We start from the raw sequence: 27,756 nt of genomic DNA on the forward strand, positions 1-27,756 counted from the left end.
TGGCAGGGGCTCCTCGGATGTTTGCACCCGGGTCTCCCGCCCGCTCACCTTCCCGGGCCCACACCGCCTCCCCACCGCCGGAGTGTGTGCCTGTGTGTGTGTTCACTCACGTGTGTGCACACGCGTGTGCGTGCCGTCTGCATGCATGCACTCACGCGAGCACGCAGAGGGGAATCTAAGCAAGCGAGATCTAAACGGAGACGAGGCTTTGGGAGTTAAGGAAGTCCAGCCTCACTTGGACACGGAGGGGAAATGCCAGGAGCTGGACGGAGGCTCCATCTGCCTCGGACGCCGGGGCGGGGCGGGGGAGCGAGGGGCGGGGGCGCCGGCTGCTGCGGGGACACGGGTGTGAGCAGAACCCAGCTCCGCCCCAGGAATGCATGATCCCAGGGCAGCACTGCCAGGAGGAGCCGGGGCGGCAGAGGGGTGGCACCGCGGCTGCGAGGGACCCTGGCACCTGGGGAGGGTGGGCGGGGCCCGCAGGGGGCAGGAGGGCACGTGGTGGGGCAGCAGCCCCTCCTGGCGGCCCAGGAGGCGAGGGCGGGCGCGGGGCCACCCTCCCGGCGGCCCGGAGCGAGGGGGCGCGGGGCCTGGCTGTGGGTTTGCTGGGCTTCCCCGTGCAGCAATGGCAGCCGCCAGCGCAGTGCTGGTCGGGGGCTGGCGGGGGAGGGAGAGCGCTGCTCAGGGTCTCAGACCTCGTCCGCCGCTTTACAAACCGACAAAACTCGGGGCTCCGGGCCCGGCCTGTTCCCGGCCGTCCTGTCCCCCACGGGCGCCTGGCGGACCCCGGCCTACCCCTCCGCCTGGACCCGCCGGCCTCCGAGGGGCGCTGTGCGTGTGAGTGTTATCGGGAACATCGGCCCCTCTGGCGTGTCCGCAGCCGGCACGGGACCGGGTGCCCGGAAACGCCCACGGAGGCTCCGGCCCGCCGCCCGCCGCCCTTCCCTCGGCTCCTTCCGGCTCCAGCGAGGAACCAGCCGCCGCCGCCATTCAGCGCCGGCGGGAGGCTCCCAGCGCCGGCCGGAGGGTAGTAACAAGGTTCCTGCCGCCGGCTGCCCAGCTCAACATAAAACAAACATCTCCCTCCTGACTCGGCGGCGCGGCCAGGCCTGGCGGGAGGGGAGCCGCGGGCACGCTTACATGCCCCCGGCAGGCCTGCCCGGGGCGCCCGGTGCCCCTCCAGGAGCCCGGGTCCGCGTCCGCGTCCGGCCGACCCGCCCGTCTCCTCTCTCGGCTGCACGCGCGGCTCCAGCCAACGGCCTCGGCTTCTCCCCTTCAGACGCCGACGGAGCAGAGCCCCGAATCGCCGGGACCTGGACAGGGGTCTGGACAGGGGTCTCTGCTCACTGCCCGTTATGTCAGCCCAGGCAGCTCCTGAGGACTGCCCCGGAGTGAGGGGCGGTTCAGACGCTAACGCCGGCCGCTCACCGCTGTGTAGGCCAGGCACCGGCCTCAGACTCTCTCTCCGGGTCGACCCGGGCCCAAGTCAGGGCCTTCTGGGGCCAGCGGTGCTGGAGCCGGGACCCATGGGCTCAGGCCCCTCACCTGCGCGGGGCCGCACGCAGCTCGCCCTCCGGAGGAAGCGGGGCCGGTTCCTCCCGGTTTGATGGAGGGGCCGCGGGGAAGCGATTGGGCGGGGAGCCGGGGCCGGGCCTAGCTGGCTCCTCGGTGACCCCGGCCAGCAGCCTGGCCCCGGGGCCTCCACCGCTCAGCTGGAAAATTGGGTAAAAGATTGTGGTGTCTCGGCCACAAGCCGCCGAGCGGGGTGCCGGGGAGGCGACGCCGTGGCGGCCGAGCACGCAGGGACCGGCCAGGCTCACCGCCAACGGCAATGAGACCAGACCCGTGGGCCCGGTCGAACCCGGGACCTGGGATCTGGGGCCCAGCTCAGGGTCCTCGTGGTGACAGGCCAGGGCCAGAGTCCGGCCTCGGGGAGGCGCCGTGGTCACGGCCCCTCTTCCTCCTGCTCCAATGGGGTCGGCTCCCGGGCCGCCCGCACACGGCGGCGACCGGGGCCCGGTACACTGGCCGCACACGCGTGGCTGACCGGCCACACAGGCTGCCTCGCCCGGGGACACGCCTGCCGCCATCACCGGTCGGGGGGCCTGCTCCGTCCTGCCCCCCGGGTCTGTGCACCCCGAGGCCGGCCACTCTGGCTGCTGGGGGAACCCCAGGGGAGTTGGGGGGCCCCTCTGCTCTCTGAGCGGTCTGCAGGGCCCGGCGCCCGGGAGCAGCGGGGGCAGAGCTGGGCTCTCGGCGGACAGGGAGCTGCTCTGGTCCTGGGACGGACGTGAGCCTCGCACACAGCCACGTGGCGGACAGCGAGCGGGGGGCGGGTGACCCGCTCTGTGGAGCCGGCCCTGAGCAGGCCCTTGGCGCCCTGTCTGTGGGGTTCAGGGCCCCAGTGTTCCCGGGGTGTCCGTGGGGCCAGGTGGGCCCGGCACGGCTCTCTGCAGCTGGCAGGCCCCCCGCCCGCCCGGCGTCACATCACATGACCTCGCCGGGGCCAGTGGGCACGGAACCCGCCGAGGCGGCTCTCAGGGCTGCCGCCCCGCCGATGCCTGTGGTCCAGGGCCGCGGCCATCGGAAGGGCATTCCGTATCCCACGTGCCAGGAGGACGCGTCCTCACCCCCCCACACCTCCTCCAGGAGAATGGAATCCAGGCCACCCCCCAGGGCTCTGAGCACAGACGCCTGGGCCACCAGATGGGCGTCGGGGGCCTGGGGGGGAGAACTCCAGGGCGTCTGCAGGTTTCCCTCCGGTCAGCTCTGCTCCTCACGGGAAACAGGGTGGGGGGTGGGGGGAGACAGAAAGCAGGAGCAATGGCGCGGACCCAGAGCCTCCGGTCCACAGTCCCCTCCCGGCGGCTGCAGCTGTTGCGGGATCGGGTGATCCTGGGAACTCGCCTGCGTTCCCAGCCTCTGCGGCCACCTCGCTCCCGGCCGCCCGCCCACTGAAGGCGTCGGCAGCCCTCCTGCCGGGCCCAGCCTCGGCCACGGGTATCGGCCGACCGCCCGCCTGGGACGAGGGGCCCCTGCCCGGCGAGCCCGTTCCTGTGGGGCCCAGAGCGGAGCCCGGGCCTCGTGTCCGTGTGGCCGGCTCGGCACACGTGAGGTTTCTGGGCCACGTGTGGCCTCCGCCCCGTGTCCTCCTGGATTTTACAACCAAAACAGCCACGGCTGGCTGCGGGCGCCAATCCCGCCAGGAGCCAGCCGTTCAGGGCACTCTGTCCCTCTGTTTGTCCAGCTCCTGGTGCAGGTCCCCTCCCGCCCCCTGGGGGCTGGGCTGCGCCCGGCGGCCTCAGACACAGGAGCTGGTCCTCAGCGGCATCAGGACTCGCGTTCCTGTCGGAAAGGGGCGGGCCCGTTGCCATGCGCATGCTCCTGTCCATGGGGTTGCCGTGGGCGGCGTGGGGGTGGGGGCGAGTCCAGTGCCCAGCAGCCCACTGCCCGGGTGGGGGGCTGGGCTGCGTGGTCAGCAAGGCGCCCGGGGCTGAGGGCGCTGCAGGCCCAGGGCAGAGCCGGCGGTGACGCTGCTCCCTTGGCTGCCCGGCAGCCTCGGCCCTCCCTGCAGCTCCCGGGAAGGAGGGCCAGGCTGGCACCCCGTCCCAGCCAGCAGGGCCCCCCACACGGCGCCTTCGCCGGGTCTGCGGGTCTGGGCCGGCCGGCAGTTCCCGCCGTGAACCCTTCGGTGCCGAGCCCCACTGGACCTGCAGAACGGCCGGGGTACACGCGGGCAGTGGGCGCAGCGGGAGGCGGGCAGCTGGCTGGCTCCCCGCCCCGTACTGCCCCCCCAGAGCAGACCGGCGGGGCCCCCGGGGCAGCACCGTGTCAGGGACGTGCGGCCCACGCTGCGTTCCCACGGCGATCGGCGGTCCCGGGCACAGCGGCTGCCGTAGCCGTCCCGTTAGGAAGTGCGGGGTCTCCTGGCGGCTCTGGCCTCCCGCTGCCCCGCACGGGGGTCCCGAGTGACATGGCAGCTGGACCGAGCCCAGCATGGGGCCGGCCGCCGCCTCGGTGGACGGAGACCTTCCTAGGGGGGCGGGCAGCTCCTTTCACCCCCCCCCCCTTCTCCAGACGCAGCAGGTGTGCGGGGCCAGGGCGCCCCACGGCTCCGGGCCCGGCCCGGGGGTCCCGGCTCTGGTTCCCGCGGTGTGACCGGGGCGGCCTCTGAGTCCGCAGCCCGGGCCAGGTGTCTGAGGGGCTGTGAGGTCCGGGAGACACCCCAGGCCGCAGTCCTCAGGCGGGACTGGGATCGGGGTGCTTCCCGCTCCCTGGGGCAGGTGGGGGGACTGCGTGCGCCCCTGCCTAGGGAGCAGGAAGTGAGGGTCAGGCAAGGCCAGGACTCGGTGGGGAACGGCTTTCTGTCACCGGTCACGGCCCCGGGCCCCGACCACAGGGCTGCGTGTCCCGCTCCCGGGGCTCAGGGCACTGCAGGGCTCCCTCCATGGCCTCGGCCTGCGGAGCTGGCACTGGGGGCGGGGCCGGCACTGGGGGCGGGGCCGGCACTGGGGGCGGGGCCGGCACTGGGGGCGGAGCCGGCACTGGGGGCGGGGCCGGCACTGGGGGCGGGGCCGGCACTGGGGGCGGGGCCGGCACTGGGGGCGGGGCCGGCACTGGGGGCGGGGCCGGCACTGGGGGCGGGGCCGGCACTGGGGGCGGGGCCGGCACTGGGGTCCCTGCTGTTGCAGGTTCTTGGACTTTCTGCCGAGCGTCTTTGGGGCCCGCAGACTCCGGGCGCTCCGTGGCCAGGGTGTGAGGGCGCGGCCACCCCGCCCTCCGGGACCGTCCAGCGGGGAGGACACTGGGCGGGGCCGGAGCCCATGGCTGAGTCACGCAGCCGCTCCTGCCACAGGGAGCCATGGGCGGGGGGCGGGCGGGCGGCGGGTGGGTGCCCGGGCACAGCGTGCATCGCGTGGCCGGAGCCCGCCAGCGCACAGACTGTTCTGGGCACGGTCGGCGGCGGGCACACCTTGCCCGGAGGCTCTGGCCAGAGCACAGCTGGCCGGGAAACAACCGCCTGCCCCCCGCGGCTCAGGCAGGGGCGGGTGGGGCAGTGACGGGGAAGTGGGTGGGGGAGCCTCCAGCACAGCTCCTTTGGGGGGTTGGGGGGGATGTGGGGAGGTGGGGGGCCCCGCCCCAGCAGTGAGCCGGGGTCCTTGTCAGTCATCCCCCGGGGCTGTGTCCTCGTTGGACAGCACTGTGGGCTCCTGGGGGGGATCAGGGTGCATGCCCCTGGCTCTGGGGTCCGGCGGGAGGCTTGGGAGCACGTGGGGGGGGGCGGGGAGGGGCAAGGGGGAGGCGGGCGGGGAGGGCAGGGGGAGGCGGGCGGTGGGGGTAGGGCGGGTGGGGAGGGCAGGGGGAGGCGGGCGGTGGGGGTAGGGCGGGCGGGGAGGGCAGGGGGAGGCGGGCGGTGGGGGAGAGCCGGCGGGGAATGTAAACAGCGGAGCCCAGCCTCTGGGGGCGCGGGCCCGGGCGCGGGGCTGTGTAAATATTTTCCTTCGGGAGGAGAGAGCCTCCATTCACCGGCCTCACTTGAAAGGCCGAGGGTCTGTTTAGGCAGAGAAGCTGAAAACAGAGTCCAAGGCGCCTCTGGAAAAGGCCTCTGCGCTCCCTCCGCACGGCCAGCAGCGTTTCAAATCGGAAAATAAACACGTCCCACCGCTCCCGCCGAGCGCACACGAGTTTGTGTCAACACCACGGCCTTTGCTGCGCGGCCAGGCGGCGGGGCCTCGGGGTGCCCGTCCCCGGCCGGCGGGGGCTGAGGCCCCGGGGTGCCCGTGCCCAGCCGGCGGGGCTGAGGCCGCGGGGCTGAGGCCTCGGGGTGCCCGTCCCCGGCCGGCGGGGGCAGAGGCCGCGGGGTGCCCGTCCCCGGCCGGCGGGGGCTGAGGCCGCGGGGTGCCCGTCCCCGGCCGCGGGGCTGAGGCCGCGGGGTGCCCGTCCCCGGCCGGCGGGGCTGAGGCCGCGGGGTGCCCGTCCCCGGCCGCGGGGCTGAGGCCGCGGGGTGCCCGTCCCCGGCCGCGGGGCTGAGGCCGCGGGGTGCCCGTCCCCGGCCGGCGGCCAGGCGCCCAGCGTGGCGAGCTCGGGCCAGCCCAGCCCTGGGAGCCCAGCCCGGCTCCGGGTGGGATTGGCAGGGGCGCCCGGGGCTTGTTTCCGGACACACCCGCCCCGGTGCCCCGGAGCAGAAACCAGAGCGGGAGCCGGGGTTTTCCTCTTAGCAGCTCCCTGACCTCTGCCCGGCCCGGCGCCCGGCCTCATGTCCTGTCCGAGAGGGTCCCAGCCTTGCCCATGGGGTTGCCCCAGAGCGGAGGAGCGCCTGCGAGGTCCCGGGTCAGGCCCCCTCGTGGCCCCAGACAGTGCCCCCCCCTTGTCGCCATCCTGTCACCATGGCGACCGCGGCCTGTGCGATGGGAGAGCAGCGGTTATACCGGGGCCAGGGGCAGGCATGGCGGGCTTCGGTTTGGACCCAAAATTAAGGATGAGGATGATCTTCAAAGACTGCGTTTCCCCAGGAGGGGAGGAGACGCAAGGGAAGCTGTGGGCGCACGTGGGCTGTGTGTACACGTGGGCTGTGTGCACTCGTGGGCTGTGGGCTGTGTGGGGCTGTGGGCTGTGTGGGGCTGTGGACATGTGTGGAGCTGGGGGCTGTGGACACGTGAGGTTGTGTGCACACATGGGCTTGGGCACGTATGGGGTTGGTGTACACATGGGCTGGGTGCACACGTGGGCTGTGTGCACGCGTGGGCTGTGGACATGTCTTGTCGCGCCGAGAGGAGCCTGGAGCTGCGGAGTTCAGGCTGTCAGCCCCGGAGGCCACTGCCGGCGTTGCTCAGGGCGTGGCCCGTCCTCTGAGGGCAGCCACGCGGGGGCCAGAGCAGCTGCCCGCCGGCCAATCCTGTCTCTGTCCCGGCTGTGTCTCCAGCAGCCCCTGAGCCCCACGGCCCCAGGCTCCCCTGTGTCAGCAGAGTGAGGCTCAGGGATGGCGGGGGGGCGGGGGGGGCTCTCCATCCGCGCTGGGGACCCAGCCATCCTCTCCGACACCCGAGGGCCCCCGGACAGCATGACCCCGACCGCGGCAGCGGCCGGCCACGTGGAGGCGCTGGCTCCCAGCGCCGGGCCTGGGGAGGCAGGTTCGAAGCGGTCTGGGCTCCGAGGCCAAGGGCAGGGTCAGTCACCGTGGCGTCAGGTGACCTCGGGGCCACAGGCAGACTGGGGTGTGGGGGCTCCCCCACTTCTCTCTGGCCTGGAAGCCGAGAGGCCAGCTCCGTGGGCCTCCCCCTGCGGCGACGTTTGCAGTCCCGTAACGACAGGCTGCGCGGAGGGAGAGCCGCTGGCATGCGTTCGTGGCACGACCCCGCCTGGGGCCCGCGCCAGCCGAGCCGAGCGCCGTGGCAGTGCCGGCGGCCGGCGGGCTCTCCGGAGAAAGCGTGTTTATTTGTGAGTCAGGAAGGACACTCTGCCCAACTCCACTTAGCTCGGTGCTGGCACGGAGGCCGCCAGGGACGCGGAGCGCCGGAGCCAGACCTCGCTCTCCTGGCTGCGACGCGGAACCGAACACACCTCATACTGTGCCGGGCGGGCCGGCTGGCGGCCGCGGCTCTGCCAGCGCCCGGGCGCGAGGGTGCGGGGCTGGCCGCCGATAAAGAGGCGTCTCAGCCGCACAGCCCAGGGGGGGCCGCGGGCTCCGGAGGGCGCGTCCGCCGTGGCCCGAGGTCAGCGCGGGGGGAAGGTGCCTGCCAAGGCGCCGGGGAGAGGGAGGCGAGAGAAGCTTCCGGAACAGGGGGTTCTGGAGCCCACATCAGGCCTCCCTTTGAAGGACACGCCAAGGTCACGGCAGCTTCCTCTCGGGAGGCGCTGGGCACGTGAGGCTGCACCGCCTCTCCCGGCGTCACCAGGGGGGCTTCCCGTCACCCTGCTCCCCGTGGGGTGCCAGGCCGCCGCACCCACAGCCGGGAGCGGGGCCTGGCTCAGAGGAGCAGAGGACAGCCCGGAGCTCCTGCCCCCGCCTGGTCCCCCTGCTCCTGCCTGACCCCCATCCATCTGCCCCCACTGCCCCCCTATCCCCCCTTTGTCCTGCCTGGGCCCCTGATCCATCTGCCCCCACCTGCCCCCCATCCCCCTGGTCCTGCCTGGCCCCCTGGTCCCTCTGGCCCCCACCTGGCCCCCCATCCCCCTTGGTCCTGCATGCCCCCCATCCATCTGCCCCCCATCCCCCTGGTCCTGCCTGGCCCCCTGTTCCCTCTGGCCCCACCTGTCCCCCATCCCCCCATGTCTTGCCCGGTTCCCCTGGTCCCTCTGGCCCCACCTGCCCCCCATCCCCCTGGTCCTGCCTGGCCCCCTGGTCCCTCTGGCCATGCCCTAAGCCCTCTTCCCCCAATGCTGCGGGCAGTCCTGCAAACCTCAGACCTGCTCAGCTGTCACACTGCCCTCTCCACGCACGGGCCTCAGGGAGGGGGGAGAGGGAGGCCCCGGCCGCCAGAGCCAGGGAGGCGCCCAGCGGGGCGGGGGCTCCCCCAGGGGCGGCTCCCGGGGCCCAGGGGGCTGTGCGGGACCAGCGGGCTCATGGGGACGCGGTGCTGACGCCCGGGGAGCGATGGGGACAAGCCGGGACCGTGGCCAGCACATGGCTCTGGCTTGGACGCCCCAATGAGCCTGCTTCCCACCGGAAGAGGGGGCTCCTGGGGGCGCCCAGCCAGAGGCAGCGAGCCCCTCAGCCTCAGGGCCGTCCAGCTCCCAGCAGGCTCCGGGGCGGGGCGGGGGGGGCGAGAAGTGAGGGGCACTGACGCACGGGGACCCGCAGAGACCCCTCGGGCCAGCGCAGCGACGGGAGCGGCGAGGTCAGCCCCGGGCGTGGGGTGGACTCAGGCGGATGAAGGGGAAGGCCGGCCGCCCACTGCCGCCTTCGGCTCCAGCCCTGGGCCTTCCCCACGGCCCGCCCTGCGCCGGCCCGGCAGACAGGGCCCGTCCGCCTCCGTCTGCAGGCCCCCTCCTCCCTCCTCCTCTTATTCGCCGGAGTCACCTTCCAAACCGCAACTTCAGAGTCTATTAGAAGAAACATAAACTCCCGATTGGTTAGAATTCTCAACATCTTAAAGCCTGAGTTAGTGTTGTTACAGCTGAGCGGGAACGCGCCCGGTTTGGACCGCAGCTTCCGGTCCTCACACCTGCCCACGTGGGCGCTGGCGGGTGCTGGCGGGATCTGGCGGACACTGGAGGGTGCTGGTGGGTGCAGGCAGACACTGGTGGGCGCTGGCTGGCACTGGCAGGTGCTGGTGGGTGCTGGCAGGTGCTGGTGGGTGTTGGTGGGTGCTGGCAGGTGCTGGCGGGTGCTGGTGGGCGCTGGTGGGTGCTGGCGGGTGCTGGTAGGTGCTGGTGGGCGCTGGTGGGTGTTGGTGGGTGCTGGCAGGTACTGGCAGGCACTGGTGGGCACTAGTGGGCATTGGCAGGCACTGGTGGGTGCTGGCGGGTGCTGGTGGGTGCTGGCGGGTGCTGGTGGGTGCTGGCGGGTGCTGGTGGGCGCTGGCTGGTGCTGGTGGGTGTTGGTGGGTGCTGGTAGGCGCTCTGCTCGGTGCTCTGACCTTGAAAAGGCAGCAGTGTAATTTTCAGGGGAGGGAAGTACAATCCCTGGAGGAGACCCCGTTTCTCGTTGGATTCTCGAGTAGCCGTGTCAATCTCGGCCGAATTCTTAAGGAAATGACGGCCCAGTTCCCATGGGTCTGGCGGTAACCGGCTCCGGAGGGAGCCCTCGCTGTGGCTGAGCTGTCCGTGTGCTCAGCCTAGAACGCGCCTGGGAGTCCCCGACATGCTGCCCTCGGGTGGGGCTGGCGGTTTCCGGAGACGCCGGCCAGGTGACGGGCGACAGCTGTCCCAGGCCAGCCGCAGCCAAGGCCCGGCCGCGAGGAACCGGGGCTGCCTTCCCCGCGCCACCCAGCCTGTCGGTGTGGCCCCGGCCGCCTGCCTGCCTTCCCCGTCCGGCCCAGCCTGTCGGTGTGGCCCCGGCCGCCTGCCCGCCTGCCCCGTCCGGCCCAGCCTGTCGGTGTGGCCCCGGCCGCCTGCCCACCTGCCCCGTCCGGCCCAGCCTGTCGGTGTGGCCCCGGCCGCCTGCCCGCCTTCCCCGTCCGGCCCAGCCTGTCGGTGTGGCCCCGGCCGCCTGCCCGCCTTCCCCGACTGGCCCAGCCTGTCGGTGTGACCCCGGCCGCCTGCCCGCCTTCCCCATCCGGCCCAGCCTGTCGGTGTGGCCCCGGCCGCCTGCCCGCCTGCCCCGTCCGGCCCAGCCTGTCGGTGTGGCCCCGGCCGCCTGCCCTCCGGGGGCTCCAGCGCAGAGTCACCCCCACACGCAGGCCCAGGCTCAGAGGGAACGGAGAGTCAGGCCGCGGCTCCACACACCTCCGTGTGCGCGGAACCCTGATCACGTGCAGGTCTCCGCAGGTCTCAGGGCCCGTGAGCCGCACCGGGGGCCCCGCCCTGCGGAACCCGCTGCCTTATCGGGAGGGGACATCCTGGGGGGAGGAGTGGGGGCTCCTTACCAGCTCAGCACCCTGGGGCCCCCTCGCAGGGAGTGCAGGAGCCAGACCCCCGGGCGCTGTCCCTCACGCAGGCCGCACGCTCGGTATTCCGGAGCTGCGCCCTGCCTGGCATCCGCGCCCTGCCCTGTGCCATTGCAGCCGCGGTGCCAACGCCCTACCTGGTGCATGTGCCCTGCCCAGTGCCTGCGCCCCGCCCGGTGCCCGCACCCCGCCCGGTGCCCGCGCCCTGCCCGGCGCCCGTGCCCTGCCCAGCGCCCGCGCTCCGCCCGGCGCCCGTGCCCCGCCCGGTGCCCACGCCCTGCCCAGTACCCGCGCCCTGCCCGGTGCCTGCGCCCTGCCCGGTGCCGTCGCAGCCGTGGTGCCAACGCCCTACCTGGTGCATGTGCCCTTCCCAGTGCCCGCACCCCGCCCGGCGCCCGCTCCATGCCCGGTGCCCACGCCCTGCCCGGTGCCCGCGCCCTGCCAGGCGCCCGCATCCCGCCAGGTGCCCGCGCCCCGCCCGGCGCCTGCGCCCTGCCCGGTGCCGTCGCAGCCGTGGTGCCGGGCGCCCGTGCCGGGACTCACCCTGTCGCTTGTTTTGCCGCAGATGCTGACGGAGGCGGAGGTGTCGCCGCGGGAGGGCTGCGTCCGGAAGGTAGGAGAGCGGCTCGGCCTCCGGGCTCCTCGTGGGCGTCTGGACGGACGCGGGGCGGGCGGCGTGGCCGTCCGGAGTGGGCGTGTCCGTGCCGGCCTGGCTCAGACGGGCGTGTCCCTGCCGTGGGGACGGGCTGTTAGCCGAGCGGAGAGCGGGCAGGGCCCTGGTGTGGGACTCGGCGGCCAGGTGACGCGGCGCTGAGAACACCAGCTCCCGGTCTCCCCCGAGGAGGGCGCCTTGGCCGGTGCCGGGTCTCCCCCGGGCCGTGTGGCGCCGAGCAGCCGCTGCCCTCAGGGGGAGGAGGGTCGGCGGCCGCATGCTCTCTGCGGGCCGTGTCGGACAGCGGGAGGCGTGGGCTCTGAGGGGCCGAGAGCGAACACGGCGGCGAGGACACACAGGCGCCCGTGCCTGCGGCTGCCGGCTGCCCGCTGCCCAGCGGGAGGGACCCCCGGTCCTCAGACAGCGCAGCCGCTAGCCAGTGGGCCATCCCTGAGCACGCACATGCACAACACACACGCACACACATGCACGCGGTGCACACACATGACACAGACGCCACACTCCCCGCGCAGCTGTGCCGGTGCTCGGTCTTCAGAAGCTGGGGGGCCGCTCTGCTTGGGCATCTTTGCCGCGAAGCGCCCCCAAGGAGCACGGCGGGGGGCGCGTGCTGAGTGCACCCGACAGAGCTCTCCGCGGGAGGGGAGCCCTCGGACAGACCTGCATGTGAGGGGCGGGGCCGCTCTGGGCAGACATACATGTGAGGGGCGGGGCCGCTCCGGGCAGACATACATGTGAGGGGCGGGGCCCTCGGCAGACATACATGTGAGGGGCGGGGCCGCCCTGGGCAGACATGCATTGAGGGACGGGGCCGCCCTGGGCAGACATACATGTGAGGGGCGGGGCCACTCTGGGCAGACAGACATGTGAGGGGCGGGGCCACTCTGGGCAGACATACATGTGAGTGGCGGGGCCAACCCATGCATGAGGGACAGGGACCCACCCTTCTCACCATGTTGAACCCAGAGACGTTGACTGTGGGGAAGCTATTGCTGTGGAGACACTTCCTGCCCTGCGGTGACCTCCGGGGACCTCTGGCGGGTGACCTTTCACCTTGTTGCCCGTGGGAACGTGTCTGAGCGTCCACCCCCGCCCGCCCGGCCGCCCCGGCCCCTCCCCTCCTCCGGCCGCCGGAGCCTGAGGTCACGGGGACGGTGCGGGTCCCCACGGCGGGAACCACAGCGCCTGCGCCCCAGGGTTGGTCTGCGGCCGCTCCGGCTCCGGTCAGAGCCAATGTGAAACCTCCATTCCACCCGAGTCTCGGGACTGACCGCCGATCCCGGCTCCCTGGCTGGCCCCTGGCTGACAGCGGGCTGTGAGCGGGAGGTCAGGGGCGATACCTTTATGGGGGGATAGGCAGTCGGTCTCCAGGCTGGGTGCAAAGGTCAAGGCAGTAGGCCAGAGGTCAAGGCTAGGGTCAAGGTCGTGAGGGGAGGGTGCTGGACACTGGCCGCCAGGACGACCAGCTCAGCACCTCCTCTCCTCTGCGGCTGGACCTGTCCCCACACCCAGCTGCACGGGGCTCCCCCTTCACACAGATGCTTGGGGGCCCGTCCGCGGGTACAGGGGTCCCTCTCTTCATAGATTGCAAGCAGCCCAGAGCCCACAGCCGCCCGAGCGTCGGAGCCAGCGTGGGGCCCCGGAGTGCAGGGCGCCGAGGCTGCTGGCCATTCGGGGACGGCCCCTGGGGGGCGCTCGCCCACCTCCTCCCGCTGCCTCTGCAGCCCCTGTCCCCGAACCCGGAATCTCCCACCAGACTTCGCTGTCACTGGCAGGAGGGTGACGAGAGGGGTGGCCGAGGTCACGGTGAGCTGCCGGCCACCCCGGGGAGCTGCTTTGTGGGGGCCATGGGCTGTGTCCCCCCAGCTCTGAAGGGGGGGGCACCAGAGGGAGGTGAGCGGAGGCGAAGGGGTGTGTCCGTGGGACCAGAGAGGCAGATGCAGCCTCCGTTCGCCCTTCCCACGGAGAAGGCCGCAGGACGAGCAGATGTGACTGCGATGGGGTGTGCTCGCTGACCCCCAGCCCCTGCTGAGCGGTGGGTGGGCGCACGCGTGCGCGTGTGCATGTGTGCGTGTGTGTGTGTGTGTTCGTGTGTGTGCGTGGGGGGGGGGCCTTGGTCACAGGCCTGCGGCTCCCTCCATGGCTCCGGGCTTCGGGAATTCTGTGTGTGTGTGTGTGCGTGTGTGTATGTGTGTGCGTGTGGCTCCCCCCATGGCTCTGGGCTTCGGGAATTCTGTGTATGTGCGTGTATGTGTGTACACCCACGTGTGTGTGTATGTGTGTGTATGTGTGCATGTATGTGCGTGTATGTGTGCAGGCGCGCGTGTGTGTATGGGGGGGGGGACTTGGTCACAGGCCTGCGGCTCCCCCCATGGCTCCGGGCTTCGGGAATTCCGTGTATGTGCGTGTATATGTGCGTGTGCGTGTGTGCGTGTGTGTGCGGCTCCCCCCACGGCTCCGGGCTTCTGGAATTCTGTGTCTGGCGGAGCAGGGCCTCCCCTTCCAGAAGGCGGGTCTGGGTGTGTTGACCTAAGACGGGGCACTGGGGGACACTGGGGGGCAGTGGGGGGCGTGCGTCCTTGGGAGCCCGCGGGCACCCTGAGCCTCTGCCAGGCTGACGTCAGGAAGCCGTCTTCCTGCCCCTTCGGCGCCGTGGACGGTGGCGACGCGGGTTCACTGGAGCGGTGGCCAGGCGCGGCGCGGGGCGGCGGCAGCACGGCTCCCGTGGGGGTCGCTGGGACGCGGTCTCCTGGCAGAGAGCCTGGCGGCGGACGGGGCTGAGGATCCCATTTCTGGGAGTTTACCGGCCAAACAGCCCGTCCACACCCCGAGGCCCAGGGCTCCCCCGGCCGATGCCGCTGGGCCTGCCTCGTGGGGCAGGCAGGGCTCCCCCTGGAGTGACAGGCACCTCGGCTCGTGAGAGTGCTGGGCTTGGCCCCGCCTCCAGAGGGTGGAGCCACCTCCTGGCTGAGCTGGGCATCCCACCCCTGAGTACCTTCCCCCCCCCCCTGTGTCCCCTGCAACCCCCCAGCCCCCTCAGCACCCCTCATCCTTCTCACCACCCTTTTTCGAAAATATTTTTTATTGATTTTTTACAGAGAGGAAGGGAGAGGGATAGAGAGTCAGAAACATCGATGAGAGAGAATCATCGATCAGCTGCCTCCTGCACACCCCCCACTGGGGATGTGCCCGCAACCAAGGTACATGCCCTTGACCGGAATCGAACCCGGGACCTTTCAGTCCGCAGACCGACGCTCCATCCACTGAGCCACACCGGTTAGGGCCCTCTCCCCACTCTCCCATCCTCCTCCACCACCACCCCCGGCCCCCTGTCCCCATGTGCCCTCTGCCGCCCCAGCAGCCTGGACACTCAGACCTGTGCCCACCCCCTCCCCGTGCCCTCGCCGCCCCCTGCTCCCCGATGGAGCCCGCACGCAGGCCCTCACGCTTCCCCTAAGTCCCCGCGGCCGCGGGTTCGGCTGTGGCGCTGCCCGCTCCAGCCCCCAGGCCGGCCTCTGGGACGGCCCGCCAACGACTCTATTTAGTCTGTTTACTTAGCGGGAAAGCCCGCCGGGGAGAGCAAACAGCGCGGAGATAATCTAGCCGGGGGCCATCCATCACTCAGGCCCACTCCCCGGAGAGCCGGCCGTAATAAAAGGCCGCAGAGGCTGGGGGACGCATAAAGCCGCGTGTTAGGGCCGCTGCAAATGGAGGCAGGACATTGTTAGGGCTCAATGGCCGTCTTATCAAAATCCAATAGGACAGGCTTTGGCGAGGGGCTTAAAGCATTCTTTGCTTTCCGGAGGGCTCGGATTGATCCCTTCACGAGTGCCGTCCACCGGGAGATGGTATCAGTGAGAGGAATTCTGGCTCAATCTCGCGGGAGATATGAGCGGGGACTCGGCCCCGGCCGCTCGCTCCGCGGCACTTTGTCTGGCTGCGGGGACCGTCGGCAGAGGAGGGACGGCTGTTAACGCACAAAGGGCAGTGGCTTTGTAACATGTTTCCCCTCCTTCTCCACCCACACCCTCCCCTGCCCCCCATATACACACACACACACACACACAATACCCCCACACACATACACATATACACACCCCACACACATACACACACACATATACACACCCACACACATACATATATATACACACACACCACACACAATACCCCACATATAGACACACCACACACAATCCCCCCACATATACACACACACCACACACACAATACCCCCACATATACACACACCACACACAATCCCCCCACATATACACACACATGCATATATACACACACATACACAGCCCACACACATCATATATATACACACACATACACACCCACACACATGCACACACACACACACCACACAATACAATCCACACGCACAAATACACACGTATATACACATACATACACACATACACACCCACCCGCATACACACATACACATATGCCTATATATACATGCACACACACACACACACACATGCGCACACACACAAATAAATAAATGCGCTGGGATTCGCAGGAGCAGGGTAGGAGGGGGACCCAGGGCCGCCCCGTTCAGAAGCCGGGCCGAGGCGGCCCCAGCCAGCGCCCGGGCGGGGGGGGGGGGGGGAGGCCGGGCCGCGAGGAAGACAAAAATAAATCGCGCTAATGAAGTCCTGCCGGGAGGAGGGCCTGATGGGTCCATAAATCTCCGCCGCCATTACGCGCCGAATGCCACAGGTCATAACGGCCGGTGGCCGCTCCGCCGGTGACGGATGGGGCGTTGGGATAATTTGTGGAATGATTATTTGGGTGTTAGGACGCGGCCGTCCCACGGGGCCCTGTCTGTTTTCCCATCGCCTGACCCGGCCGAACCCCGGTGACGGCAGCGGCGGTGTCCGCGGCCCTCCCTGGGGGCGGGGGGGCGGGGGTGCCGAGGGGGTGTGGGGGGGCGGGGGGGCAGGGGGACCGGGGATGTGGGGGGTGGGCCTGGGGGGCGTGGTGCTGGGGGGCGATGAAGGGTGACCTGGGGCCGGAAGGAGAGCTGAGCTGCCGGAGCCATGACGGGAGCCGTGGAGACAGACAGGCACCTGCGAATCGTCTTTGCACAGCAGGTCCCAGAAAAGGCCACACACCCAGGGCTGGGCCTTCTGCGGCCCGACCGACCGGGTGCCCTGCGGCCTGACGGGGTGCCCTGCGGCCTGACCGGGTGCCCTGCGGCCCGACCGGGTGCCCTGCGGCCTGACCGGGTGCCCTGCGGCCTGACTGGGTGCCCTGCGGCCTGACTGGGTGCTCTGAGACCTGACCGACCAGGTGCTCTGCGGCCCGACCGGGTGCCCTGCGGCCTGACCGGGTGCCCTGCGGCCTGACCGGGTGCCCTGCGGCCTGACTGGGTGCTCTGAGACCTGACCGGGTGCCCTGCGGCCTGACGGGGTGCCCTGCGGCCTGACCGGGTGCCCTGCGGCCTGACGGGGTGCCCTGCGGCCTGACCGACCGGGTGCTCTGCGGCCTGACCGGGTGCCCTGCGGCCTGACCGGGTGCCCTGCGGCCCGACCGGGTGCCCTGCGGCCTGACGGGGTGCTCTGAGACCTGACCGACTGGGTGCCCTGTGGCCTGACCGGGTGCCCTGCGGCCTGACGGGGTGCCCTGCGGCCCGACCGGGTGCCCTGCGGCCTGACGGGGTGCCCTGCAGCCTGACCGACTGGGTGCCCTGCGGCCTGACGGGGTGCCCTGCGGCCTGACGGGGTGCCCTGCAGCCTGACCGACTGGGTGCCCTGCGGCCTGACGGGGTGCCCTGCGGCCTGACGGGGTGCCCTGCGGCCTGACGGGGTGCCCTGTGACCTGACGGGGTGCCCTGCGGCCTGACGGGGTGCCCTGCGGCCTGACCGAGCGGGTGCCCTGCGGGGTGGTTCCGGCTCCTGGGCGGTTTGGGCTCCGCTCTCTGCAGCACCGAAGCCAAGCGTGTGTGCCGGCTGCTGCTTTCTCGGCTTATTTCTCTCGCACGTTTTCCCGGAGGAAGCAGGAGCTATTTTCCAGGCGGCTGGAGAGGAGAGGGGAGGGGGAGGGGGAGAGGAGAGGGGAGGGGGAGAGGAGAGGAGAGGGGAAGGAGGGAGGGGGAGGGGAAGGGGGGAGGGGGAGGGGGAGAGGGAGGGGAAGGGGGGAGGGGGAGGGGGAGGGGAAGGGGGGAGGGGGGAGGGGGAGGGGAGGGGGGGGGGGGAGAGAGGTGGCTGGACGAGGAATGGGAGACGGCAGGCACCGGGCCCTCGGCATGAGGCGCCGGGCTGGGCTGCCCCGGCCGGGACGCGGGAGCCTGGTGCCCGCCGCTCTGCGCCGCCCGTGCGCCGGGGCGCCTCGGACCCGGCCTCACCCTCTGCGCCCGTCCCGCCGGCGCGGGCCGCCTCCGGGAGGCTGTGACCGGAGCGCGCCCAGCCCGAGCCCCGCGCCGCGATCGCCCTCGGAGTGAGCGCGCGGCCCGTTATGTCTTTACGGGCCGGAGCGTGTGAGCTGCCACGGGGACGGCGAGTTGGTTTTGGTAATCTGGGCTGAATGGCCGGCGGCCGCGGTAAGCCGCGCACAAAAGGCCGGACAGTGGCTGGGAGCCCTTTGTTCGGGGGCCGCCGACAGAGCGCCGGAGTCCATTAATTCCGAGCAGGAGCACGGCGGAGTCAGGCCCCTCTCGAGGACGATAATGCGGAGGTCAGCCCGGTTGCCATGGAAACTAAGTACTCCTAAGAAGTTTGCATCCTTGATTTTGCTGAATCAAAGGCTGCAGAGCCGAGAGGTGTAATGGGGCCAAGACGCAGAAAGTCGGGGCGTGGGTGCTTCCCGCCACCGCGCCGAGCCGGCCCGGGACCCTCCGCCCAGCAGCCTCCTCCCGGAGGCGGGACCTGGGGCCCAGGCAGCGGAGGCAGAAATCGGCCGGGACGGACTCTGACCCGCCGCCGCCTCCGAGCACCTGAACTTGCCGGTGGGCCCCCCCCCCCCCCCCCCCGCCGGCAGATAAGGGTGATTGATGGCCCGGTGCAGGCGGCAGATCCGACAGCTCCCTGCGGGGGTGGCATTCTCAGGGCGGCCTGTGCCCGCCACCCCCTGAGCTGATTCCACTTCCCTCCCACCCCCCCCCCCCCCCCATCCCACCCCCACCCCACCCCTCCCCACCCCCACCCACGGAAAGGTCCCTGAGAGCAGCGACAGCCACCAGGCTCGGCTGCAGAGCGAGCGGCAGGTGATCGGTTCCCATCGGTGACTCACCACCTGCTGGGCGGCCTGCGGGAGGGAAGGGGGCGGGGGCAGGGCTCAGCGCAGGCGTGGGGGGCGAGCGTGGGATCTCTCCCCTTTGCAGGAGGCGTGGCCGGCATCTCCGGGGCCGAGCTCCCCGTGAGAGCTTCTGAAGGCACCTGCGGCCTCAGCCCCGCAGGGGGAGTGGGCGGACCCCGGGCCCCACAGCAGCGCCCAGGGTGTGAGAGCAGGAGCGGGGGGAGGGGGCCTCTCGGTGGGCAGGCCCTTCCCGCCCCGCTGAGACTTTCCGCCCAAACGGCGTCCCAGACGCAGAGGAGACCGGTCTCGGGAGGATGGACTCGGAGCCGAAGGGGAGCAGGGACCTCGGTGGCCCTGAGGCCGTGGCCCTCCCCTCCCGGCCCAGCGCCCTCGGCCCGGCTCCGCCCCGGACAGCGCCCTCCGCTGGGCCGGGCGGCTGCCGCTGCTTCTCCCTCGCGGCCGGAGCCACCGCGGGCGCGGCAGAACGTGGGCCCGGCGAGGGGCTGGGGACAGACAGTGGGCGGCACGGCCCAGGCGGGCGCTGCCCGGGCGTTGGGGTGCGGCTGGTGCTGGCGCGGGGCCGGGGGCCGGGGCGGCCCGGTGCCCGCCCGCCTGCGCGGGGCGTCAGCTCTCTCCGGGGACACCTGTCCGCTCGCTGTGCCGTGGCACCTGCGTGGGTCAGAGTTCACAGCGCAGGTGCCCGCCGGCCCGCCTGCTGGCAGGAGGGAGCTGGGTGGACGCCTCTCCTGGGCAGCAGCTAATGGCCCAGATTGATTATCTGAGCCTCCCACGGAGCAGATGGCGGTCAGTGACCTCCGCCATGGCGGGGGGGGGGGGGGGGCGGGGAGCAAGTTAATTAAATTGCACCGCGGTCTCCGGAGGGAAAGCGCGTCGGCCCTGGGCCCGGCTGCGGCTCCCACGTTAGACCTCGGCCACGGCCACGTTAGCACCGGATGGGACCGCCCCCTCGGCCGTCGGGGCGCAGTCACGGGCAGAGGGCATGCGGGTGGGGACGGCCGTGCGGTCTCGGCAGCGGGCAGCGGGCCTCCTGGGAAGCTGGCCCTGGGCTGGCACGTGGCCGGCTCCCCGGTGACAGCGAGAGCCGGGAAGCACATCGTGGACGGGGAGACGAGGCGGGAGAGCGAAGGGGGGCTCCGCCTGCAGCCACGTGGGGCACACCCCTCGCCTCCCCGTCCAGCGTGCACCTTTGAGAAGGACCCTCTTCCCTGCAGGAGGAGCTGGTCTTTGGTCCGGAGCCGCCGGCACAGCGATGGGGGCCCTCCTGGTCCCGGTGTTGGGAGGGACTCAGCCAGCATCTGGAGGAGACTGGGGAGCAGACCAGGCAGCACCCCTATCAGTGCCCTTCATGGCGGGCAGGGGGGTGCCCAGATGGGACGAGGGGCCCAGTAAGGGGAGGAGGAGCCGGCCCACCAGCCGGGTGCCTGGCGGGGGCCCAGGATAACCCGGCACCGAAGACAGCGCTCTGCTCTCGGCCACAGAAATCCCGGGGGACCTTAAATGCATATTCTTTCTCTCTTTTTCTTTCTTCTTTCTTTCTGACTTTCTTTTTAAAATATATTTTATTGATTTTTTACAGAGAGGAAGGGAGAGGGATAGAGAGTTAGAAACATCGATGAGAGAGAGAAACATCGATCAGCCGCCTCCTGCACACCCCCTACTAGGGATGTGCCTGCAACCAAGGTACATGCCCTTGACCAGAATCGAACCTGGGACCTTTCAGTCCACAGGCCGACGCTCTATCCACTGAGCCACACTGGTTTCAGCCATATTCTTTATTAAAATATATTTTTATTGATTTCAGAGAGGAAGGGAGAGGGAGAGAGGGAGAGAAACATCACTGATGAGAGAGAACCATCCATCAGCTGCCTCCTGCACGCCCCTCACCGAGCCCGAGCCCGCAACCCGGGCCTGTGCTCTGACCGGGAATCAAACCCTGGCCTCCTGGTTCCTAGGTCGACGCTCAGCCCCTGAGCCCGCCGGCCGGCTGCATGTTCTCACGTGCGAGCAGCCGGGGGGAAAGGGCTGCAGGCTGTGGGACAATAAAGCATCCGTGTCGCCAGGAGTTCGGGGTGAAGGTGTGATGGGGTGCATGGCAATGGCATTTATCCAAACCGGAGGGACGCACACCCCCCGGAGCCAGCCTTCCGCTGGACCATGGCCTTCAACTGTCTGCCAGCAGCGGCTCCTCGTCTGTCTGTGCCCACAGCGGCTCCTCGTCTGTCTGTGCCCACAGCGGCTCCTCGTGTAACGCACAGCCAAGGTGTTCCTCCCGGTGGACGCAGGGGGAGCGGGGCTGGGAGGGGAGAAACGGGGGGGGGGGGGGGTCGGGCGGAGGTACCCAGAAACTCTGCAATCACACTCACTTCTCTAGGAGCCTGAACGACTCAGAAAGGAAAAGCTGTTGCTCTTCAGAGAAAGAGGGTTTTCAACAAGCCACACGTCACCCACACGCATCTCACACGGAACACAGTCCTGCCTCGGAGGGCGTGTGCACGTGCTCAGGCCGGGAGGGGGTGTGCAGCATGGCTGTCCCCTCCCGGCCGGTGCTGTTCCCTGGTTAGACCATCCGCCCACACGCTTAAGGGCCGTGGGTTCGATTGCCGGTCAAGGGCACGCACCTGGGGTGCAAGTCCTGGGACCTGGGACATGCGTGTACAGGAGGCAGCCAATGGAGGTGTCTCTCTCATCCCTGTGTCTCTCCCTCTGCCTCCCTCCCCTCCACTCGCTCTAAAAACCTGGCTGAGGACTAACAATGAGGCAGCAGCAGCAGCAGACGCCGTCACTCTGATTCGGGCGATGTTTGAGCCGCTGCTGGAGCGGCCACCGCAGGGACTGACTGTCCGTCATAGGCTTGCCCCACGCCTGGCGGCGCCGTGGGCGGTGCCTGCTGGGTCACGCCCGGGCGGAGCCGCCCGCTGCCCTGGGACTCCCTCCCGAGCTCTCCGGCCTCCGGTTCAGCAGCCAGAACGTTCCAGAAGGCGCAGGGCCACCCTGTGAGCCGCGCGGGCGGACGCGGGGAGTGAGGCTTTTGTTCGCCTCTCACTCTGCTGGCCGCTGGATGTCCAGTCCCACCTCACCTCGACTCGCCGACCTGGGGGCTCCCAGTGCTGAGCCCAGCGCGGCAGCCTCACCGCCTCCACTCACTCACTCACTCACTGGCCCGCCGGCGCGTGGGCACAGAGCGCCTACTGTGCGCGGACACCCTCCCCTGGCGTGTGGGCACAGAGCGCCTACTGTGCGTGGGACGCCCCCCCTGGATCTGGGCACAGAGCGCCTACTGTGCACGGATGCCCTCCCATGGCATGTGGGCACAGAGCGCCTACTGTGCGTGGGACGCCCCCCCTGGATCTGGGCACAGAGCGCCTACTGTACGCAGACGCCCTCCCCTGGCGCGCGGGCACAGAGCGCCTACTGTGCGCGGATGCCCTCCCATGGCATGTGGGCACAGAGCGCCTACTGTGCGTGGGACGCCCCCCCTGGATCTGGGCACAGAGCGCCTACTGTGCGCGGGATGCCCTCCCCCGGCACGTGGGCACAGAGCGCCTACTGTGCGCGGACGCCTCCCCTGGGCGTGGGCACAGAGCGCCTCCTGTACTGAGCCACCATGCCGTGGGCCCGGCCTCAGTGTGGGGCCTGGTCCCCGGTCGCCCCGCGGCAGCACCCACACCAGACGCGCCCCCTGCGGGTGGCGAGCTTCCAGGGGCCCTTGTGCTGTTGGCTGAGAGCCTTCCCCTCCTGCCCTGTGGGGGCGGCCCTGGCCGAGGCCCTGCAGGCGGGTGAGTCCGAGGGGACATTGCCCTGGGCACGTCCTCCGGTCCCCGGTTCTGTGCAGGAACGGGCGAGTGCGGTGACGGGCGTGTGCGGTGACGGGGGAGTGCGGTGAGGGGCGTGTGCGGTGACGGGGGAGTGCGGTGAGGGGCGTGTGCGGTGACGGGGGAGTGCGGTGATGGGGAAGTGCGGTGACGGGCGAGTGCGGTGACGGGGAGTGGCGGTGGTGACGGGGGTGCGGTGAGGGGCGAGTGCGGTGAGGGGGTGTGTGCGGTTGACGGGGGAGTGCGGTTGAGGGGCTTGGGAAGCGCGGGGGGGGTGAGGGGTGACGGGCCTGTGCGGTGGACGGGCGTGTGCGGTGACGGGCGAGTGCGGTGAGGGGCGTTGCGTGACGGGGAGCGAGTGCGGTGTGAGGGGCGTGTGCGTGTTGACGGGTTGTGCGGGTGACGGGGGGAGGTGCGTGCGGTGACGGCGAGTGCGGTGAGGGGGTCGCGGTGAGGGGCGTTGTGTCGGTGGACAGGCGTGTGCGGAGTGTGGGACGGGCGTGTGCAGTGACGGGCCTGTGCGATGACGGGGTGCGGGCGGGCTCGGGGGCAGGGGGAGGGGGTCCCGGGCAGCAGATGCAGCAGTGGGAGCCCGTCTCCTCCCGGCCATCCGTCCTTCAGCGCGGCCGCCGCTCCGCCCGGCGCTAACGGGCCATCACTCGCGGGACGCCCTCCATCACCCGGCCCTCTGGGACGGCGCTTCCCACCGGCTAACAGCGTCTCCGGCGGAGGCTGATAAATTAAGTCGTAAAAGGCGAGACGTGGAGCCGCGCTCCGTTATTCCCACGATGGCGAGAGCGGGCATTAGCCGCAGATGTGCCCGCTGCCGAGGAAACGATCGCATAACGGGCGGCGGGCATCCATCACGCATCCGCGGGCGCGAGGAGAGAGAGCCAGAGACGGGGAGATGGTGGGCCGCCTCCCCGCGCGCACACACACACACACACCCCCGGGCGGGGGGCCCGGACCCGCGTGCCCGCGCTCACCGAGGACGCCCCGCTCTCGCCCCCACGCCCAGGCTCCGGTTGCCAAGGCCGTGAACGGGCACATAATTATCGGAAGGGAATCGGAGCGGCGCCCCAGAGAGCCGCAGAAACAAGCGAGGAGGAGGCGTGTGAATAGACTTCCTCCCTTTGTGCCTCGCGCTGGACGTGGTGCGGAGGCGCCCGGAGAGGGAGCTGCGAGGCCGCCCCCACCCGCTTGCCTGGGGGCCGGGGTGGCACCCCCCGGGTGGGGCCGGGGACGAAGGGCGTCTGGTCCCGGGTCTGCGGATGGAAGTGCCGGGGAGGAGCCGGGGGGACCGAGGCAGGTGCCGTGGGGAGGACAGGCCCGGTGCCGGGCACCTGGCTGTGTGCGAAGTCAGCCCCGGCAGGCAGGGGCCCGGCAGGCAGGGGCCCCGGCAGGGTTCACGGCCTGGCCCCCAGCCTCGGGCTCCGGCAGGTGACCTTGCCCGGCTGTGGGTGCCAGGACTGTGAGTGACCAACGCCTCTGCCAGGCATCCCCAAACCCAGGTCCGGAGGGGCCCACAGGCACCGGCAGGACGGCCCGCAGCCGCCTCTCTGGTGGGTCTCCCCGGTGTCCTGCCACGTCCTGGCCGTCCGCCCGTTAGTGCCGCACCTGCCACCCCGTGTCCCTCGCTGAACACCGGCGCCCCTTTCCCAGCCTACGGTGGCGTTTCAGTTCTATCACGTTAGCGCCGCACATCCCATCGTGTCTCTGAGATGCCCCACCTTGGACCCCCGCGTCCCAGCACAACCTCCCCCTCCCCCGCTCAGCACCCCCTCCCCACAGCGCACTGCCCCCTGCAGGTGACGCACTGATGTATCCCCCGCGGGAGCAGGCCCTGCGCAGGCTGTCTCCTGAGCGCCAGGCCCTGGTCCCACACGCTCCGAGGCCATGCGGGCTCGCTCACACCAGCCCCACGCTGTGCGCCTCCTCGGAGTGGCGGCCGCCCCGAGGCCGGGCCACGGCACTGCCTGTGGGCTCACGGTTCGGGGGAGGAAACGCCGCTCAGAAGCCAGGACTCTGAGGGCGTCCTCAGCCTCTGGCATCTTGGTTTCCTGGCTGTAAGATGAGGGAGGTCTTAGCTCCTGTTGTGGGAGCTGATCACAGAGCTACTGCCTGGCACCTGCTCAGGCTCAGAGTGAGACCGAGGTGATGGAGGTGATGGAGGTGATGATGGTGATGGTACTGATGTTGGCAATAATAGTAATGATGGTGGTGATGGTGCTGGTGGGGGAGGTGATGGTGATAGAGGTGATGGAGGTGATGGAGATGATTATGGTGATGATGGTGATGATGGAGGTGGTGGAGGTTACAGTAGTGATGGAGGTGATGATGGTAATGATGGTGATGGAGGTGATGGTGATGATGGTGATGATGGTGGTGGTGGAGGTGATGGTGATAGAGGTGATAGTAGTGATGGAGGTGATGGTGGTGATGCAGGTGAATGTAGTGATGGGGGTGATGGTGATGATGGAGGTGAATGTAGTGATGGGGGTGATGGTGATGATGCAGGTGAATGTAGTGATGGGGGTGATGGTGATGATGGAGGTGATGGAGTGATGGTGGTAATGATGGTGATGATGGTGATAATGGGGGTGGTGGAGGTAATGGAGATGATTATGATGGTGATGATGGAGGTGGTGGAGGTGATAGTAGTGATGATGGAGGTGATGGTGGTGATGGTGGTGATGCAGGTGAATGTAGTGATGGGGGTGATGGTGATGATGGAGGTGATGGAGGTGATGGAGGTGATGATGGTGATGATGGTGATGAGCCTGGCGGTCCCGTGCAGACACCGCTGTTACAGGGAGAATTTGAGCTCAGGAGGGGCCCCCAGGGGAGCATGAGCAGGAGGAGCGCCCGTCCTGGCTCCGCCATCGCCTGGTGTGACCTGCAGGCCCCTAAACCCGGAACCTGGTCCCTGAGCAGCCGCACAGGCAGACGTGTGCTCCCACTCATGCTCCCGGAGGAGGGGGGCTGGGGACGAGGCCCCGGGCAGCGGCCGAGACCGCACAGACCTGGCGGCCTCGGCAAACACAACAGGAAGAGGCGGGAAGCGTTGAGCGGCCCACGCGCTGGCCCCGGCGCTGACCTCTCACTCGGAGAGGGCCTGGGGGAGAGAATAAGAAATACAGGACTTCCTGCGAGATAGCGAGCGAATTGTGAGCCGTGAATTGCCCTCTTCCCCTGCAGCGTGAGGTAGCGGGGTCAGAGTGTTTGTGCGTCTCCAACACCAGAGCTCCTTTGTCCTCCGCGCGGCCGGCTCGGTTTCCAGCCGCTGCACAATGGGCCACATCCTCCGCCGGCCAGCCGGCCCGGCCGATAAGCCCGCGGCCCCTCGTGCGAGCGGGGAGCTGGCGGTGAGAACGGCACCGCAGGGAGTGTTTACACAGCAGCCGCTCCCTCCGGCAAACGGGAGCGGAGCTGTGGGGCCCGGGCCCGCTGGGCAGGTACAGGGGCGCCCGCCCGCCCGCCCCCAGCCCGCACCCAGCGGGCACCCAGCCGGGCCTCCAGGCACCCGGAGCCGACGCCCAGGTGACGCGTCTGCCCGCCAGTGACCCCGGCCTGTGCCAGGGTGGCCTGCCTGCCATCTTGAGGCGGGGTCTGGGGGAACCACGTTCTGTGTGGCCTGTCTGACCTCCACCCTTGACCCCAGTCCGGGGTCGTCCCCCGTGGGGCCGGCTTGCTAGGCTGAGGGTGGCTGGAGCCGCGGCTGCTTGGGCCCCGAGGCTGCAGGGTGGGAAGGAAGGACAGGGTCCCAGACCCTCGTCCCCTCTCCCCTCCCAGGGCCCCGGCACCCCGGAGAAGGCGGGTCAGGGCTCCCCCGGGGAGGACCGGGCCCAGATCGGCTCCTGTTGGGCTGGCGCTTCAAACACGCGCTGCGAACAGCGGCTGTGGGGCCCACACCTCGAGCGGCCAGGCCGGCCCTGCGGCGGGAAGAGAGCTCAGAGAGGGTGAGGCACTGCCCGGTGTCACACAGCGCAGGAGGGAGAGCCGGGCGAGCGCCAGGAGTCCGGCCGGTGACCCCGGCACCGCTGACCGCGGCCCGCAGGCTGCTCCGGTGCTCTGCCGGGACTGAGGCCCAGCCCTCGTCCCCCGAAAGGCCTCCGTCGTCTGTGAGCCCGATCCAGGCTCAGCCCGCCGGGAGTCACAGGAGCCGCTGTGGGCAGAGCCAGCCGGCCGGGCCCAACACCGGCCGAGGGAGGGGTCCTGCGAGCCCGGGACCCGCAGCCAGAGGAGCGCCCTCCGCAGGTCGTGGTCCCAGCCGCCCGGGTGCCCCCTGTCTGCACCCCGAGCACCGGCCGCGATCCGTCCCCAAAGCCGGGCCTCGAGGCAGGAGGCGGGCCTGTGCCCGGAGCTCCTGGGCGGGGGGGGGGGGGGGGGGGGGGGGGGCGCGGGGGAGCCACGGAGCCGGTCCGGCCCCGGAGCTCCAGGCGGTAATGAGCGGGCCCGGGTGCAGGCTCAGCGGGGGGGAGGCCACGGCAGCGGCCGCTGTGACGGCGAAGGGCGGGCGGGAGAGGGCCGGCGGGGGCTCAGGGCGGCCGGGGAAGAGGATGGAGCGGGTACAGTCTGTGGGGGGAAGAGAGCGCCTGCGGGGTCTCCCGGGGCCGAGGCCAGGGTCAGGGACGCCGCCTGCGGCTCCCGGGAAGGATGGAGGGGTGCGGGGTCGCCACGGAGACGGAGCGAGCGATGGCCAGGGCCCACCGAGGACCCCGATTCCGGGTGGGCTGGGGCCGCTGCCTGTGGTCCCCGCCCCCTTGTCTCGGGCGGGCGGCATGGCGGTCGCTGAGTCAGCGGCCCCGGAGCCGGCGAGCTCGGGGCCCGCCTCCGGCTGGTAATGAGAAGTTAATAAAAGTGGGATTTTGTGCAACGCCGGCCCTCTGACATCTTAATCTTCATTAAAGAGACGGCAGCTTGCACAGGGCGGGCGGGCCTGCCCGGCACAGCCGGACGCCCGGGCAGCCGCGGGTGGCGAGGACGCCAGCACCCCTAATCCCCCCAAACAATGTCGCCGAGCCCGTGCCTCCCGCATCGCTGCGCCGACCTCGGCGGACCCGAGCTAATCCCCCGGGCCCCGGAGGCGCGCACACCGGCCGCCGGGAGAGGCCGCCACATTGCCCGCGTCCGCCGGGCCCCACCCCGCGCCCCCACCTTCTCCGCTGAGCAAACCCACAAGCACCTGCACCGTCAGAGGGGAGGGTGCAGAGGCCCTGGTGCATTGGGGTGGTTTTCCGGCACTTTCCTTCACCCCACGGAGACCCTGGCCCCACCAACAGCCACTCTCGGCCCTCGACAGCCACGGATCCACGTTGGCCTCCAGCCGTGGCTGCCGGGCGTGTCCTATACGTGGCACCACGGCCCGTGGCCTTTTGTGTCTGAATGTGCTCACGGAGCTCGTCCCCGAGCTGATGCTGGGAGGACCCTCCACGCCGTGCGGTGTCCGTGGCCC

The 27,756-nt window shown here is 70.4% G+C and overlaps 1 protein-coding gene across 1 annotated transcript in view; it reads left to right on the top strand.

Moving 5' to 3' along the window:
* The window catches only part of PRDM16 (PR/SET domain 16), a 226,297-nt gene that overhangs the window by 96,213 nt on the left and 102,328 nt on the right, over window positions 1–27,756 (top strand). Inside the window, exon 4 of the mRNA XM_036460884.2 lies at window positions 11,113–11,160. Coding sequence (XP_036316777.1) covers window positions 11,113–11,160 — 48 coding nt within the window. The remainder of the gene's footprint in view (window positions 1–11,112; window positions 11,161–27,756) is intronic.

The sequence above is a fragment of the Pipistrellus kuhlii genome, unplaced genomic scaffold (assembly GCF_014108245.1).
Source record: "Pipistrellus kuhlii isolate mPipKuh1 unplaced genomic scaffold, mPipKuh1.p scaffold_m20_p_34, whole genome shotgun sequence".
In the NCBI taxonomy this organism is placed as follows: domain Eukaryota; kingdom Metazoa; phylum Chordata; class Mammalia; order Chiroptera; family Vespertilionidae; genus Pipistrellus; species Pipistrellus kuhlii.